At 49.5% G+C, this 17,652-nt stretch overlaps 1 protein-coding gene across 2 annotated transcripts; it reads right to left on the reverse strand.

Moving 5' to 3' along the window:
- Positions 1 to 425: 425 nt before the first annotated feature.
- Positions 426 to 15,232, reverse strand: ANKS3 (ankyrin repeat and sterile alpha motif domain containing 3). Of its 2 annotated transcripts, XM_032198030.1 has the most exons (18): positions 15,171 to 15,232; positions 13,376 to 13,486; positions 13,065 to 13,240; positions 12,496 to 12,694; positions 12,157 to 12,278; positions 11,397 to 11,478; positions 10,582 to 10,717; positions 10,111 to 10,269; positions 8,858 to 8,983; positions 7,547 to 7,662; positions 6,517 to 6,684; positions 5,926 to 6,050; positions 5,523 to 5,664; positions 4,781 to 4,953; positions 3,452 to 3,537; positions 2,469 to 2,552; positions 1,875 to 1,969; positions 426 to 1,645 (listed from the first exon to the last, which is right to left on the reverse strand). In XM_032198030.1, exons 3-17 carry the CDS (start codon positions 13,232 to 13,234, stop codon positions 1,887 to 1,889), a joined length of 1,971 nt encoding a protein of 656 aa, XP_032053921.1. In that variant the 5' UTR covers positions 13,235 to 13,240; positions 13,376 to 13,486; positions 15,171 to 15,232; the 3' UTR covers positions 426 to 1,645; positions 1,875 to 1,886. The 2 variants fall into 2 exon arrangements, with proteins under 2 accessions (XP_032053921.1, XP_032053922.1); XM_032198031.1 differs by lacking the exons at positions 426 to 1,645; positions 1,875 to 1,969; positions 2,469 to 2,552 and adding an exon at positions 3,627 to 3,782 and having other exon boundaries at positions 3,486 to 3,537.
- Positions 15,233 to 17,652: the final 2,420 nt, after the last annotated feature.

Here is a 17,652-nt window from a genome sequence, read left to right on the forward strand (position 1 = left end):
ACAAGGCACACAAGGGCAGCTTTTTCATTTCAAGAGTTAAACATGAATAGGGAGCACCATTCCCCAGCTGAGCACGCTGCCAGGTGCATACAGGCTGCAGCAGTGCAGGTGTGCCAAGTGGTGTACGTACCTGCCTCAGCGCCCCAGGGACGATTCACTGGGACAGCCCAGCTGGATGTCACCTTCACCAAAGGCACTCATTTTCAAGCCTAAGTAGACCTGGGCAGTTGATCAGAAGGAGATAACTAGCTAAGGATGGAGCTGGGATGGCTTTTTGCACTTAATCACAAACGCTGAAGGTTAAAAAACAAAACAAAACTCAGAACACAGTTTCTCTCCCTTCTCAGCAAAGAGAAGGGGACTTCTCCAGACTCGTTAAGGCCACAGTCAGACCACAGGTATTCCCTCCCCCCCTCCCACCCACCTTGGACTCAGCAATAGGCAGGAACAGAGCTGCTGCACACTGCTGGAAGCTGTTTTCTACGATGGAACTGTCACCAGAGCCCCTGTGGCTGTTTGCCCAGCTCCAAGAGACCCGGCAGTCCCCTTGGGAGGGGGCCTCTTCCTGCACCATGCGGTTGCCCTTTGAAAACACACAAAGTGCCAACACAAGAATGCCTCAGCAACCTTATTTCCTAGCACTGAAGCCTGGAAACCAAAGGCAGGCAAAGCTGGGGACTAAAGCTTAGCACTGCAGCTACATCTGCAACTGGGATATGATTTTATTTTATTTTTTTTAAATCTGCCTCCCGCGTGGGGACAGATCTATTCCTCTGTTCTTGTTCTGCCCGCCTTGGCACTCTGTTGCTTGCCAGAGGCAAAGGAGACCAAACAGTCTTGAGCTTTTCCTTCCCTCTCATGTCCTTCCAGGGGCACATCTGCCTTGCAACCACTGTCAGTGTTGGGATCTTGGCAGCGACAAACCTGACCACTGGAGTCTCTGCCACAAAGCTTTTACCACAAAAAAACAGTTATTTGGGAGTGAAAAACATGATCAAAAGCGACCCCAGAGGCAGGCAAGAATCTGAACTGAACCAAGGCAGGCTGGCTAGGAGAGATTTTGAAGTACAGATCCGAGACAGCAGTAGGGAAGTTGCTCCAGCTAGAGACTAGGGCTGTGTGAGCTTCTCTGGAGCTCACTGCAAAACATCACCCCCTCTGCTCACTTTACTCATCCACAACAAGCCTGCCCTCCTTATTGCCTCAGATACATTTTCTGTGTCAGCTCCTGAGCAACTACCAATCCACGTGTGTTGGAGGCCTGCAGGAGGGGATTCTGAAAAGGATAGCTGATTGCTGTAGGTAGCTGTCAGCTTTCTAACACCGCGCAGCCCTGAATGACAAAGGCTACGGGGAGCTTAAGGCAGATAAACCCTTTGGGCTCAGTGCTTGTCCTCTTAACTTAACCTTCCAGTATGGACAACACATTCCGGGGAACCTAAACAACAGTCAGGCCCATACAGCTGCTGAGTCCTTGTCCTCTGCTGTCCCTCGTTCTCCCAGGCACGTTTTCTGATGGCCGAGACCTTCTTCCACACATCAGCCAGCTCTCAGCAGAGCTGCGGTGCTGCCAGCACAGTGCTCACGCTCACTCTCCCAGGCACACTCAGCTTCCGGGTGGAACAGTCACCCGACGTCAGTATTCCTGCAGCCACCAGGAAAAAAACAGGACAGTTACCCTTCCAGGGAGGCACAAAGACAGGTTTTTCCAAATAAAAAGCCAGTCGAAGGGCACGTGAGGACGGGAGTAACGCCTCAGGGTGGATGCTCTGAGCAAGCACTGGGCACAAGCCACAGGTGGCTGTTGCTTGCTGCAAGGAATGATGCTCCCTCAACTCCCCAGCCCTTTCCAGCTGTCATCAGTTCCCACTCACCATCCTGCTTTGTTAAGGCTCTAGCCAGCTCTGCCCGCCCTGCCCTGGGGCCTGGAGCCTTTGGAGGTTTTGAGTCACAGTCTGCAGAGCTTTACCTGAGGACAAACCAAAAGGAAAACTCATTGTTAGCAACAGGCCAGTGAGTGGTAAAGAACAGGCTGCAGGCTGCATTCAGCCACCATTATCCTGCCTCTGTGCCATCCCCTTCCTTGCAGGGCCCATGGAACAAAAATGTGCCTGTTGTTGGGACAAGTTCCTGTCTGCAGGGCACATGCTTTGGGAACCCCTTCACATGCAGCTCTGATCACTGAGCAGCAGGAGAGGACAGCAGCAAGGAGAACACAGGGGGCTATGGATCCCCTTCTCTCAGTCTGGACCTGTCAGCAGATGCCAAGGCAGAGCCCAGTGTTTGGGGTGAGAGTAAGTGCAAGAAAATGCCTGCAACAGCTTCATAGCTGGGAGACTTCCCTGAACGAGAGGGGATTGTTCCCTCCAACCCCTACCACTGCCAAACCATCAGAAGTCCGCAACACCATGCCTCCCCTCCAGCACAACGGTCACTTCACATGACCAGCGTCCTCTCCCCCACCTTACCCATTTCTCCCACACACTTCTCTAGAACAGCTGACAGCTCAGGCAAGCTCAGAGACTTCAAGGAAGGTGGCCATCCTTCCCGCACTGCAAGAAAGAAAACACACATTTGTCAATCTGCATGCTCTGCAACAAAGGAGACAAGGGCTTGGTGTTGCTGTGAGGTGTCTACACCTGAAGTGGTTCCAGTTGAGGGTTCTGAGTCACATGTGAAGGGAACTGGAACTGCCCACAACAGAAACCGAGTTTTTTCCCCCAGTTATACCACTTGTGATTCCCCCACCCCTCAAATACTGGCTTGGTCGCACAGTAAGACAGATCTCAAAGATTAAGTGTAGCAGACTGAAATCGTCTCTGATTACGTCACTTTTAAAACACAAGCAGTGAAGAGCACATCATGTAGGGCAGCAGGACCATCTGCTAGCTCCTTGTGATCGGGAGCTGGAGAGCCAACCCTACCCAGCCACGTACAGCCGTCTGCCTCACTACATGAGCAGCACGATCCACCAGACGGGGTCACTGAACCAGCCACTGTTTCTGATTCAGACCTTGCTCTAGCGCACAGTGCAGTAACACACCTGAGGGGCCCACAGTGCAGTGCAGGAAGGTGAAGCCACAGGATCTTTAAGCACAACTGCCACTGAGTGCCTGTGCTACAGCTCTACGTTTTTAGCCAGAAACACCTACCAGACCCCAGGACTTCTGCCTTGCTAGAGATCAAGAGCTTCAGAGAAACTCTGCTGCAGTGAAAGCCCAAACTCCTTGGCTACTTCAGATGCTTTCCCCAAGCAAGACTTTTTTTTATTACACGTAAGCATTTACCTGCTTATCTAGCATTCCAAATCACACCTAGCCTCACCCTCTCAGCACTGAAAGGCAAGCACACAGCCTGCTCTAGGGTCTCCCACCGTTTGCCCACCCCCTGCTCCTGTTTCTTTGGTTCGATGAGCTCTCCCCCTTCCCCAGACACACTACTCAACTCTCACCGGTTCCCAGCTGCACCTTTGTGTCCAGCGCTCTGCCAGCTGCTTGCTCTTGGGTTAGCCGGGAGGACAGCTCTGCTTGACAGGATCTGCCAAACAAGACAAAGCCTGTCAGAAGTGCACAGGGTGGTTTCTGGAACAGCATGCCGGTCTGTGCCCTCCTACATCCTGCAAGTACCTGCTTGGGATGCCGAGGGACCACATCTAACGCCCTGGGTTACAAACTGCTCCTTGTTCCTTCCCAGGAAGAGGAAGACGTGCCCCAGACAAAGCTCGGGGCGCTCTCCACTGTGCCCCATCTCCACAGCAATCTCTGCCCCTGTCCACAGAGGAGCTGCGGGGGGAGAAGAGAAGGAGGGGGTGGGGTGAGCAGGAGAAAGCCTAAGCCAGGGGCTGCATCTGGTTAATATGAGAATCAACCCCAGTCCAATGTTTCTAATGGGCAAATGAAGCTACCTCAGGACAGTCATCAGGGGCACACAAAAGGTTCTCTGGTTAACATCATCATGCTATCAGTTCAAACAGTGCAGCCTCAGCTCCTCAGTGGGAAGAGTGCTCTGGGAATATCACTCTGCTGTCCTTTGGAAGCCAATCCCTGGCTTGGAAGTGAGCTGAGCCTTCTCCCTGTTGGGCTAGAGACTGTAGCAGTAGGACCACTGTCACCTTCAAGGACACGTCAGTCCTATCGACTGACAGATCAGGGCCCACGACAGAACAGGGGCTCAGCTGGGGCACGGAGAGGAGTACCACAAAGGCAACAAAGGACATTATAGCAGGTAGGGGAAGACTGAACTCAGAGGCAGGGCAGGCTTTTCTCTGTTAGGCATCAGAGCTGCTAAAAGAGTTTTCTTAACTAGCCAGGGTTGGCAACTGGAAGTCCTTTGATACTCTTTGGAAGTTAGAAACTCTTTCCTGCATTCTTGCAGTCACCAAGCCACATGCTCCCTATTACTTGGGCCTCAGATAAGCACTTAGGCTTTTGGTTCCAAAGGAGCTGAGATCCTTCAACTTTGAGTTGGAATAGGAGCGCTCAGCACTCTGAAAAAAACAGCCCATTTATAACTCATGCCATTTATATGAATTAATATATAAATATTCATTCTATAAATGAAGCCCATTTATAAATCAAGGCTTCAGATCTGCTCACATGGCCATGACTTTCCACTAGAGAAAGCCACAGAGGATCCAGAATGAGTTCAGATGCCTTGTGAGCTGTCCTGCCTTACCCTAAGGTATCACCTGTAAGAGTGACAGTATGACCTCTGATCTCTGCATAGCCCAAATCCCCATTTGCCCCATTAGCTTCAGTGACATTTGCTGGGAAGAACTTACTTGATCTGATCCAGTAAGACCCCAGCATCCTTGGTGATGGCCTGAGCCTCCCTGAGCTGGCACTGGATGGCATTCCAGCTCTCATCCCGCTCCATCAAACAGCTCTCGGCCACCGCACGCAGCTTCTGCTCCTGGCACACCTGGCCCTTCATCACCTCCACCTCTTCACACCTCTGCAGCAGAAAAGAGGGCAGATGACTCCACTGCAAGTAGTGTGCATCACTCCAAGTCCTGCGCATCACTCTCATAGTGCCTCCTCTGACACGTCCCTGCTGTTTTAATGGGTTTGGCAGCCAGAGGGTCCCTGCAGAAACGTGCCAAAACCAGCAGAAATGGAACTGCCCAAGATTTATACACTGAACACAGATCCTATCCACACCAAGACCAGCTCCAAAGTTACAATTTCCTCTTGCTCTCCTTTACCAAAGATATGCAGAAGACCCAATTTGCTAAATCAGTAGAAGCCCATCTGCAGATAGCTGCACAACTTCATGTGAAGTGATGCTACCAGAAAAAGCAGGTATTCAGTTCCCCTCACCCCCTTCATTTTAGTTCTCAGGTAGATGCAGAGGGGAAGATTTGCATTTATGGGGTTAACTGATCTACTCAACACCTAGTGTGTCCTCTGGAAGTTATGCCTGTTCCTTTACCCCAGTCCATTAGAGGCAGAATGTAGAAACACACTACCAGTCACTCATTAGACCATGAAAAGCCACTGATCAGCTCCTGGCAGACTTCTTACCTTGTGCAGCTGAATGGCCAGCTCCTGCATCTCAGCCTCCAGCCGATCTGCATAGGCCAGCTCCAGGGCATCACTGGGCGGCCGGGCATTGCTGTGCCATCGGGCAATGGCAGAAGTCATCTTCCTCTTAGGTCCAAACAGGCTGGTGGGAGAACGACAAACTGTCAGGGAGCAAACATTGCATTGTCCGTGCCCAACAGGATGCCTGGAAGACCTTTGCAACCTCCTGGTTCTTCCAAGGGCACCGTCCACAACAAAAACTTGCTGTGGCCAAGAACTAAGAGATATCAAAATTGTGTGGGAGACTTACAAAACAGAGAAGCACTCACCAGCTAAGCTTTCTTTACCAGGTTGCATTTGTAATTTTAAGGGAAGAGATAAGAACTACCTGACAGATACTCACGTGATGCCTATTTCCTTCAGGTCACTCTCTGTGAGGGTCAGGAAGATCCTGAGGTCAACATCTTGCTCCTCAAACACTTGCAGGTACTTCAGGCACCCAATCTGCTCAAGGAACGTTGCCAGGTCCTGCAGCCCATACAAAAACTATTTATGCTCTCACAAACAACATCATCAATTCTCTTCTTCACCATAAACATCTGCTTCCTCTTGTAATTGTTATGCCTTCCTGGGTTCCAGCATGTCATGACTTCCCCTGGCCTGTGCACTGCAGCTACTACCTCTTGTAACAACTGAGGAAGAGACAGCTAATGGCCCACCATTTGCCCTAGTGCCCACCACAGCCCTGAAGGATCTGCAATATCCCTCCAAGCAACATCAACACCTAAACCAGCAGTTCTTTGTACAAGACATTGCTCTTTCACAAGTACTTGATACTGGGCAGGGGGTTGGCATCAAAGACATTTTGATGACAACTTTCCTTTTATCCAAGAAGGCCAGGAAAGCAGCTTGAACAATTTCAAAGAAACCTCCCAGGCTTGCTACAGTGATGTGGTCTGCATCATCTCAAAGATAGCTTTCTGTCCTCAGTTACCTGGGGTCCTGTATAGGCAGGGGGCTCTGGAAGCATGAGGTGCTGACTAGAGCCTCCAGCTTTCCCTGGGCAGTGGGTCCACTGGTTATCACTGTTGCTGTAGCGATTCTTGACCTTAAAGCTTTTGGCTTGTTTCCGACTTGGAGGACTGTTTGCGTGGTCGGAATCCTGAAAAAGAAAGAACACAACAGGGAATGTAAAGGTCAAGGACAGTCATGCAAAAGGTGCCAGGATCGCTACGTCTAACAAGTGCAGGCTCCAAGCTTAAAGCTCTAAATCCAGACAATGGTCTACAAACACAAGCAATGATGAATATAAACCTTTTTAGAAAGGGCTGAATCAAATCACTGTCAAGATGGCACCTTGTTATAGCACTGCTCTAGACTGGCCTGGAATTAACAGGCTCTTGCAATTCCAGCCTATGAAGCAGCATGCGGGAGCAGAGAGCAGCACCAAATCCTCCCCAAACCAGTACAACGCACTGAGTTCCTATTTGTGAGAAGCACCTCAAGAAACAGGATCTGTGTTCCCAACCCTTCTACATACCCGCCCAGAGCTGGCTCTGGGGTGTGAGCTGTGACTTGAACCACTGAATAACTGCTATCCTTTTCTGTATTTTACACTGCCAATGTAGCATTACTGTGCTTCTCCAAATCTTATGATACTGCCTAATATCTCACCACGCTAAAGGACTGACCCAGCTCTAGCAAGGGATGTCCTTTACAGATTGCTAGATAGATACTGCTCAAAAAAAAGAGTTCAGAAGCAACAGAGAGAGCTTAAAAACCATTCACTCAACATCAAAAATCTACTCGAGTGAATGCTTTGATAGTTGGCTACTAGACAGAGATCAAACAAAAACCAATGTGTAATCTTCAAATACAGAAACTTGGTTTCGTGTGCCTTCATGTACCTTTTCTCACCCAGCCTGGTAATGCAGCCTTCTGTGGAGGTAGAATCATAGGAGGCTGTGGAAGGGTGACAGCACAGGCCAAACTGAAGGCAGAGAAAGGAAAAAGGACAACCTCACCTCATTGCTTTCCAAGGAGCCTTCGCTGCTGACCCCCAGGGCTTTGGTCAGGCATTCACTACTGCTGCTGCTGCTCCTGATGGTTGCTAAGTTGTTGGTGAAGAAAACATTATCCTCTGGAAAAGAACAAGAAAAAAAAAAATCTTGAGATTGAGCTTTATTACACTCAAGACTATTTTTGCCACACAACAATCAGGGAAGTCTCCTGGAAGGCATAAAGGAAGTCTTGTTATGGGTTTCTCCTTCACGTGCAGTACTCATGATTACAAGACAATTCTGAGACAGATATGTCACAAGTCTGATCCCATGCACTAGTCTTTCTCCTAGCCTGCTTAGTACCTCAGAGAGCAGGAAGGCCAAGTGTGTGTTTGTGTATTTCTGTGAGGCTCTTGGTGACAGGGTGGACAAGTGGATTATTACCTACAATAAGCCCTCACTCCCATTACTGAAATCCAGGGAAAATCTCTCTGAGCAGAGCAAGCACAGTGCCACATTACCCTCTATTAGTTTAGGAACTGCCCAGAGATGCTTTCCTCGTGCTGCTTCACAGAATCGTAGAACAGTCAGGGGTATCTTGAAGGGTATCTTGTCCCAAACCATGCTCAAGCTAGTCACCGAGAATCACGTAACGGCAACATCTCTAAGAAGGGAGTCTCCACCCATCTAGGCACCCTGTTCCAGTGTTCAGTCACCCTCACAGTAAAAACTGTTTCTTTACGTTCAGAGGCAATTTCAGTTTGTGCCTGCCACCTCTTGTTCTGTCACTGGACACCACTGAAAAGAGCCTGGATCTGTCTTCTTCACACCCTCCATTTGGATTTGTACACACTGACATCCCCACAGAGCCTTCTCTTCTTTACACTAAACCACGTTGGTGCTCTCAGCCTTTTCCTCAGAAGGGAGATACTTCAGCCCCCAACATGTTAATGGCAATTTGTTGGACCTCTTTTACAAAGGGAGTGTCTTACTCACTCCAGAATGCCTCCCTTCTGCCCCTCCAACTCCAGGTTCTGGGATTTCTCAAGGTCAGTCCTAGTACTAAAGAGAGAGGTGAAGGCAGCATTCAGAATGGTCTTTCCTCTCCCTGCCCACTGGGGCGTCTCACTCTCTGCTTGGAGGGTCAAGCACAACCTGTTTCTGGCCACTGGTACAATACTATGATGCTACAGACTCAGGTCAGAGGTGAAGATCCAGTGACCACAGCTGCCTAACAGCTAAACAGATCAGAAAGTGAACACAGAAGCCAAGGGGCTGGTCCCACACCCAGGTGAGCTTTGCAAATAGATTATTTTTTCCAACACAGTGATTTACCCCTGCTGCTGCTGCTCTCCACATCCTGCTCGTTAATTGGAGAGGTAACATCCCGGTTCCGGATACCATCTGCTTCACAGCTGCCATCATCATTGAAGGTAACATAGCCCTGAGGAGGGACCTGCTCTGTGTGCACGAAAAAGGGAGAAGGAACAGAGTAGTTAAGATTCAAGTTACCAGGGAGGTCCCCCGGGGAGGTTCCAGCAGAAAGAGCATTCATTCAGGGATTTCAAAATAATCAAGAGATTGTCACTTCAACTAGCAGAATCCATTTTAAAAAGCACAGGGGAAAGAATTCATATACATAGTTTCCCTCACACAAACAAATAGCTGGACTTTATTTAGATGGTGGCATTGATGAAAAGTCAGAGGAAACAGCCTTATATCAGAGCTGTACCTTACTTAGCTTTCAAGCATTTCTTTTTATCTCCACACCCACACTAAGTGGAAAAACATCTGCTTAAGAGAGCAAAGTGCCAACTGCGCTTCACCCCCCCAGCCAAGCACACTGTAAAACAAACCCTGCTGCATCTGTGCTAACATCCCACTACCATTTCAGATGCTGACTATTGTGCTGATACAGTCACTGCCCATGGTGTATGCATCTGTGTTGAGAGAATGAACCAAGTTCTGACTATGCTTTTAAGCCCATATTGGCTATTTCAGAAAACTGGGTAACAGCCCGAGGAATACCTATAGCTACGACACATGCATGAGAAGGCAAGTTCATACCACTGCATCCAGTGGTCGATGTCTGAACTACAATGATCTTTCTCTTGGCCTTCTACAAAGGCCTTGAAAACTTTTTTTTTTTGAAGTGGTACTTCAAGCATCAAGGAAAACAAAGCTGACAGGTCCAGGTGTAGCAAATTTCCTTTCATTATCAGTTATTTTCTGGATTGTGTGACCTCTTCCTTTGTCATCAGCCGAGAAGGGCTCTCAAGCCTTTGAGCCCACCTCAAAAGAGAAGCTGGGCTGTTTTCAAGAGTGAGGGGGAACAGTAATTGAAGTAAGAGCGGTGCTTGTTCTACAGATAATTTTCCACTCGATATCCAGCTCTCAGAAGTGCATTCAGCAGACTTTGGTTTTAAACCAGAAGCTCTATAGCCTTGTATGAGGGAGTTCACTGTTTTCCTTTTTGTATAAACCATGCATAGAAAAACCCAAATGAAAAGAAAATTGTTGGCACAGAAATAGCTGTAAAGCACCTGAGACCATGAAGGACTCTCAGTTAGGCTTCAAACTATTCTCACCATAGCGAGACTGCTTCTTTCCCCCGATTCCAACTGCTGTTATCTTAGCCAAAGCCTGGGGCCCATCATGGATGCTGGGACCCTTGGTCCTACGAACAGGTCTCTGTCTCTGGGGAGCAGAACACGATTCATCTGAAGAACTCAGCTCTTCATATTTTCCTGTAGTCCAAACAAAGACTGTTAGCAGCATGATAATTCATGTACCTACTCATTTACTACTGGTCCTATAAAACCAATGAAAAGAAAAAATGAAGTGTTAAAAGAGAGGGTGAAAGTTCAACTAGGTCAGGAAAGGGCCAGCAGGCAAGAAAAAAAGTGTTGGAGCTGTGCCTCTTACATCCTAAAAAAAATACTGGTATTTCCAAGACAGACCAGCTAATATTACCCCATATATGTAATCCCATACTTACAAGACATCAAGCACCTATCTTCACGTTCTACCTTAAGATGAAGGAACTAAAACCTGTTTACCTGGACCCCTGCAGAAGACCTTGGGTACTGGGGCTGCATGCAAGTCTATCAACCCCACAATCTTCGTATGTCCATACTTCATAGCCAGTGTCCGTGCCGTGGCTCCAGTGTTATCTCTGACATCTGCTTTCACTCCCTATAGAAAAATGGGCGTTTGAAGTGTTCAGAGCAGATAGGTATATAAAAAAATAATTATTAAAATTAATTAAAAAATTATCTTCAAGAAAGCTAAAGAATTGTCTTAATTTCTCCAAGCCCATCAGAAATACAGGCGCACCTTTGATAGCTCAAGCTCCACTATGAATTCCTCGTTGCCTTTCTATCTGGTTTTCCCAATCCCCAAGGAGGCATATGGCTCTTGTGCATTGCCACTGGGAGCTACTTAGTTTTATCTGAAATGTTTTGCATTGCTGCCTCCTTCTGGAAGTAAGCTGGACCAGCTAAGTGGGCTATTAAAAACTGTTTAACATCAAAAGACATGAATGCCAATAAACTTTAGGATAGAGACTTAAGATGCCCAGTAGTCCAAGCACACAAATCTGTAAACTCACTGCATTAGCTGCTTCCTAATTCAGCCAATATTCAGTCACATCAGACTTCCTCCTCCTTGTGCAAGACTAGCAGTGCACAGAGTACGAGCCTTCAGAAAACAGCTACTTTTAGAACAGCCTTGAAATTCATTCCTTTAGATCAAAGATGACCATCAGTGATTAAACAACACTTAGAACTGTTATGGTGTTAGCCTTGTGGTTCTCCCTCTCTGAAGGCTTAAACCACAGATTGTGAGCTTTACAGAGATCTGTCCAGACACTTACATGATTGAGAAGATATTGAACAATTATCTCATGGCCAGAAGCAGCTGCTTCCATCAGAGGTGTATATCCATACACAGGCTCCCTAGAAAGGGAACAAACACACATGGACTACAGTAATCAAAAAATGCACTGCACTCCTTGCCATATCATTATAAGACACTTTCAGCCTCCACCCTTAGCTGATCACAAACTATACAGCATATTGGCTATATATATATATATATTACACACTGCATTCTGGCCTATCTCAATAAAATAGATGCAGAAAGCGTTACCCTGCACAGCAACATGCTGCTCCTCCAGCTGCCTGTCTGCCTTTAATTGCCAAAATCTATTTTTCAGGAGCTAGCAAAACCGAGAACCTCTTGCTGTCCCTAGGCAATTCAATACACAAACGTACAGGTGGCTCCTAAGTCACACGAATTTGCTGCACACACCAAAAACTAGAAGCTGAACTTGAGTTCAGGAACAGTTGCACCTGTTTTCTTTTGGAGTTTATCCCATAATTAAGCCAGTAGTAAATCTAATTGCTCTTGTACTAGTTTAAATAAGCGATAGCAACATGGGCAGCCTCCACTGTTCTGTTTGCAAGTCACCTGTCCTTGTACTAGCTAATAGTGTACCACACCTCCTAAAGCACAGGGTAGAAGACAAAAGCAGGTGTCTTCTTCCTGTCTGTGTTTGAGTGCATTCATACATCAACTGTTGCTTTCCTATCTGAAATAGGAAATCTTTTGCGAAGTGACAGATTCCTCCTTACTTGCAGTTGGCGTTTGCCCCGTTGTCGAGTAAGAACTTGACCATCTGCTGATGTCCAGCACTGGTGCAGTGAAATAAGGCTGTCCAGCCGTGAATATCTTTCATCTCCAGCTCTGCGCCTTGCTTCAAGAGAACAGAGAATGTTCTTTACTGCATCCCCTCTGCTGGGTCTCTTAGCCACTGCCCCTCTGTGGTGTGATACCAAGAAAGTTTAAATCCCTGTCAGGAAGCTGGACTCAACAGAACAAATTGCAAGCTTTGGTCACAACTGATGGAGAATTCTACCCTGTGCATTTAAACCATGCAGTGTGGCTTTACCGACTTATTACAGGATACGCACCTGGAGGAGGAAGTAAGCAACACTTTCATTTCCACAGCTGGAGGCCAGCATGAGCGGTGTCTGTCCTTCTGGCGTCGGGATGTTCACATTCACTCCTGCTTCCAGCAGCAGGTGCACAATGGTGTCATGGCCAATGTAGGAAGCATACATCAGTGGAGTCCAGCCACCACAGTTCCTCTTATTCAAATCCAGATCTCCACTAAATAACAGAAAAGAATTCAGCTGAACTACTGGCCTGGAGATATAGCTCACAGCAGATTCCAGCAGTCTCTGCTACTACCACCACATTGAAAGAAGGCTGAAAAAAAAACCCACAAAATCTAGCACTGAAGCCTGCATGGGAATTCCTACCAGTTCTGGAACAACATCCACCAAATCACCAAAGAGATCGTTTTTAACCAGCAGGATTGCTCCCTTTAACTGTGTGCCTAAGAACACATCAGGAGTTCCATGGTGTGCCCTTCTTGTAATGTTAAGCAGACCTGTACGGCAGCCAGAGGGGAAGAAAAAAAAAAACAACCTAAGTCCCTAAGTACAAGAGAGCTGTGCCCTCTCCAGCCCCTCCTTACCGCTGGATACACTCCTGCACCACTTCATACTGGCCGATGGAGGAGGCCGTGTGCAAGTCCAGAGGAACATCCAGTTCTTCCCGACAGATCATCTGTCCGACCCCATGCCACATGGAGAGGCTGCGGCTCAGCAGCTCCGACTCGCTGGCTTCATCACTCAGCTCCGACATCCCGCTCTGAGCAACCAAAGCAAAGCAGAACTTTGAGCTGGCTGCTCTCTGTCCTGCACCGAGCACTGCCTCACCCGGGACCTCTGAAGCTCCAAGGCTTGGAGGCAAGGTCACCTCAGAGGCGCAGTTTCAAGCTCCTACCTTTACTTTGATGGCCTTCGTAGCCTGCTGTAGCCTGAAGCAATACGACTTGCCAAGGAGTTTCTGCTGGCAGTTCTTTCTTGCTGCAGTAGACTCTGGGATTTGAACACGCTAGAAAAATAAAAGCCAATAATGCTAAGAACATCTTTCAAATCTCATTTTAAGACTTCAGAAGCACCGGCTTTATTTCCTCCCCTTCTGATCAAAACATGCCTAAGGCACCTTTGGATAGCTTCATCAAGAGAAGACGTTAAACTTCCATTTAAGTGCTGATAGCACGCTTAGTGCTATACAAAAGGATGCAATTCTCGGTCTGCATGTTTTATAATTCAGAGAGAATTAAGAATCAGTGTGTCAGGAGAAGCACCAGAAACATCTGTCTTGCACCACAGGATGGCCCTGCCTAAACTAGAATTTGGTCATTAATGCTGACAAGTGCCCGCTGCTCTCAAAAGTAGTTAAGATCACCTGAACAAGGTGCACACTTTGTCATGTCATCAGGTTATAAGGAGATTGTTTCCGCACTTCAGCAGCAGCCTGGTCCTACTGCTGTGAATCTTGGCAATTGCTGAAATGCTTTGAACAGCCGTGCACCTGCCCATTTGTTATCTGACTGTACCCACCACTCTGCAGACAGTAACTTAATTACAAAGCTAGCACAGTTTCGGGACTGTCTGAAAGGTTTATTTTCCATCCCTAGCCTCGGGGAGCAATTGCAAATTAATCATTCTAACTACTCGCAGGAGAGCATTCTCATTTGGCACTTCATAAAAAGCTCTTCAACACAGCTGCATCTATCAGCTGTGGTCTTCAGCTGCGGTTTCAGGCTACATCTGAGTCAACCCAGTGGGAAGTGCTTTGCCATCCCTCTAGTCTCACTGCCTCCCATACAGCACTTCTGGGGTTTGCCAGATCCCACCACACACTACGTTGGGCAGCTGAGCTAACCGAGAAGCATTCTCTCCTTCTTGAGAGCTTCTTGCCAGTTTAAGTCCTCAGACTAATTCATCAGGGGGTCACACAAGTGCCACATTTGGCATCAACGAAGGAGAGACAAAATGTGTTTTTTAGCAGCAGTTGTTCTTTATGTTGCCTTAGATGTAACAGTAGAAAACAAACATGCTTTTGAAAACAATCAGTAGTCCTCTTCTCACAAGCACCAGCCCTTTTGCTTTGCAAGATAAGCAAATCAGCTTTAACTCCAACCTCTTTTCTCCCCCACTGGAGATTCCTCCCATATCTTGCTTCCCCTTCTGCCTTCTTTAACTTGCTAGGACCACAAAAGCACCACCCATTCTACCTAATCAGCACGTGTTGGTAATGTCTGATTCCTTTCTCAAGGCATCACCTATTTCACCTGATAACAGCAATTTCTATTACACTGGCAACGCAGGGGCCTCATGCGGGAACACACAGGGCTGAACACAAGTGAAAAACCAGAAACACCCTGACCACCTCACAATCAAAACACAAATATCTAAGCAGATAAGCGAAACACAAGCAGGAAAAGTAAGAGTGTTTCTCACTGCAACAAACCAAAGCTTCCACTGGAAGGCAACAACGCATGTTTGCAGTCAGTTAAGAGCTAAAGTCCATGACAGTTTGTACGTGCACGTTCAGGTGAAAACAGAGCTCACTGCTCTCTCTGCAGACCTCCTTCTTAACTGGAAACGTTTACCATAACACCCAGATGTTCAGCCTTTACCAGAACCTGCCCTGTGTCAGTTACAAGTTACAAACACAACTTCAGCAAGATGTCAGAGCAGCACTGATACAACTGAAAGGTTGTACCTACCGCCTGGCTCCAGGATATTCAGGACTCCCAAGCTCCTTCCTACCACCCTGACTTTAAAAAAGGCAAAAGTTTCACCCCAGACTAAACTGAAACATGGTATCAGCTGTGAACACACCTGAGAAAATACAGAGAACAGCTGAAGGAAATACAGAGAAGAGCAGAAGTGATCAGAGCCCTAAAGACTAAAGAGCAAACTGCCTGAATAGGGTTGTCCAGACTGAAGAGCAGAAGCCTGGAGGAGATGTGCGACAGCCTTTAAGTGCATAAATGGTTGCCACAGAGAAAAAGAGAGGGCAGAAACACCCTGTGCTTTGGGGCCGCAGGGGATATGACAAAATGTAACGGGCTTCAGTTGTAACATGGAATATTTTGGCTGAAGACCGCAGAAACCCTTGGGTAAGTCAGAAGAAGCGCACCAGGACAGAGAAAGGAATTGTTAAAATTATTCTGAAAATTGCCACCGCCACGCAAAGGGCCCGGCCCGGCCCCGCCGCCCCCGGTCCCCCCGAGCCAGGCCCCGAGCAGGGCGGCCCGGGCCTGCCCCACCGGCGGGGGGGAGCGGCCCGGGGGCTGCCGCAGGGCCTGGCCCCGCTCCGGGCGGCCGCAACCGGAGGAGCCCCCGGGAAGAGGCCGAGCCCCGGCCAGGCCCCCCCTGCCCCAGCCCCGCCGCCCCTCACCTGCCGCCCGGTGAGGCGCCGCTGCCGGAAGCCAGCGCCGGGGCTGCCGGGAAGCAGCGCCTCGGGACTACAACACCCAAGAGCCCCCGCGGCGGCAGAGCCAAGCCCCGCCCCCCTGCGGGTAAAGAGCCAATAGGAGGCGGCGCTCTGAAGGGGGCGGCGCGGCGAGCACCAATGGGCTCCGAGCCCCGCGGAAGGGCGGGCGGTTCGGCGGGCGTTGAGGGAGGCGGCGGCGGCGGCGAGGCAGGCGCGGGGGTGACGCGGCGCTGCCGGGGGCCCCGGGGCCGCGCTCCCGCCTCCCTCCGCCTCACGAGCGACTCCCCCCGCGCCTCGCCCCCTGCCGGGACCCCCGGGGCCGGGGCCGAGGCCGGTGGCGGGGGAGGGCGGCGGGGCCGCTGCCGGGAGGGGAGGGGCCGCGCGGGTGCTGCGGGCCGCGTTGCCATGGAGACGGGGCGGGGGGCGGGGCCGGCCCGGCGCCATCTTGGCCGCTGGGCGCCTGTGGCGGCCCCGCTTTGCCCCGATCCCCTCAGCGCCGTGTGGAGGTGCCGGGGGCTCGGCTCGGCTCCTGCCGGTTCTTTGTCGGGCCCCGTGGCCGGGAGCGCCGCCCCGCGCCGCGTTTCCAGCCGCCGGCTGCGGTCGAGCCCCCAACGGCCGAGGCGGGCGTGACAGAAAATGTCGGCTGTGGCGGCGGGCGGGGGGCGCGGGGTCGCCTCCTCAGGAGGCCGCGGCTGTTCTGCGCCCACAGCAGGGCTCGGCCCCCTCCCCACCCCCCGGAGGACGCTGTGGCGAAAGCTGAGGAGCCAGGTCCAGAGCCCTTCGTTTTGGGAAGGCGGCCTTGTGCCTCTTGAGCCGTGGTGGGCGGTTTGGTGTTAGCCCCGTCCTTGTAGTGAGCTCCTGCTCGCTGCCAGAACGCAGTGCTCCAGCCTCGGTGACTTCCTCCCCTCTACATAAATCAGATCCCAGTGTAGGCTTACAAACACTGTGTGAGAGGGGCACATAAAGCAGTTGCAGTGGCCTTTTGTGATCTGTAAACTTGCCAGGACACAAGATGGGTTCAGAGGAGCTCTCAGTCCATGCCAATGCAAATAACAGTCTAATCCTCTGGACAGTTAGTTCTGTACTGAGGAACATACAGTCACAAACCTCTTAACCTTTCTCGCCAAACAGTACTGATTTATTCCTGCTTTTGATTCCCCAAGAAGCCATGCAATTTTGGCATAAAAACTTAAAAGCAAAGGTTTTCCATGAGGGTTAATTATTCAACTTGCTAGCACAGCAGTAGTCCCTTGATTCCTCTTGTGCATCAAGGAAAACACAAGGAAGGAGTCTGCTTTAAAAGTCCTCTAAGAGGTCAAAATCCAAGAGCGTGCCTGTTCTCAGCTATTTTTGTACAAATCCAATGACAAAAAGCAAGCGTAAATCATTTATCTATTGTTGGATCAGTGAGGAGGGGAACATGAGGGGAAACGGGAAAGAGGAGTAAAGAGAGCAGAGGTGTCGGTCTTGTCCTCCCTCCCAGTGCTGGTGGTGAGAACAGGCTTTCCTAAGAACACAATGACAAGCCAGTCCAGCTAACAATCCTGAAAATTCTTTATGAATGAGGGGCTAAAATGGCCTTGGAGAGGCCCCAGTTGTGCATGTGTACGGGGAGTGGGGCAGAAAGCTCTGAGTGCTGTGAGTTAAGGTGGGAAAGAGTGAGTCCAGGGATGTAGATCTTAATGTTCACTGCTGACCGTGAAAACCCCGGGAGCGCTGAGAATTCTGCCGACCCTGAATGCACACACTTTGTTCTTGCTCTGTTCTGT

Source organism: Aythya fuligula, chromosome 15 (assembly GCF_009819795.1).
Source record: "Aythya fuligula isolate bAytFul2 chromosome 15, bAytFul2.pri, whole genome shotgun sequence".
Classification (NCBI taxonomy): Eukaryota; Metazoa; Chordata; class Aves; order Anseriformes; family Anatidae; genus Aythya; species Aythya fuligula.

Bases quoted from the DNA above. Each gene is read 5' to 3' on its own strand.
- ANKS3 (XM_032198030.1), bottom strand. From the start codon at position 13,234: ATGTCGGAGCTGAGTGATGAAGCCAGCGAGTCGGAGCTGCTGAGCCGC. The intron at 10,270-10,581 runs GTAAACAGGTTT...TTTGGACTACAG, and splicing joins GGTCTTCTGCAGGGGTCCAG to GAAAATATGAAGAGCTGAGT. The intron at 6,051-6,516 runs GTAACTGAGGAC...TATGGGCTGCAG, and splicing joins CTGCCTATACAGGACCCCAG to GACCTGGCAACGTTCCTTGA.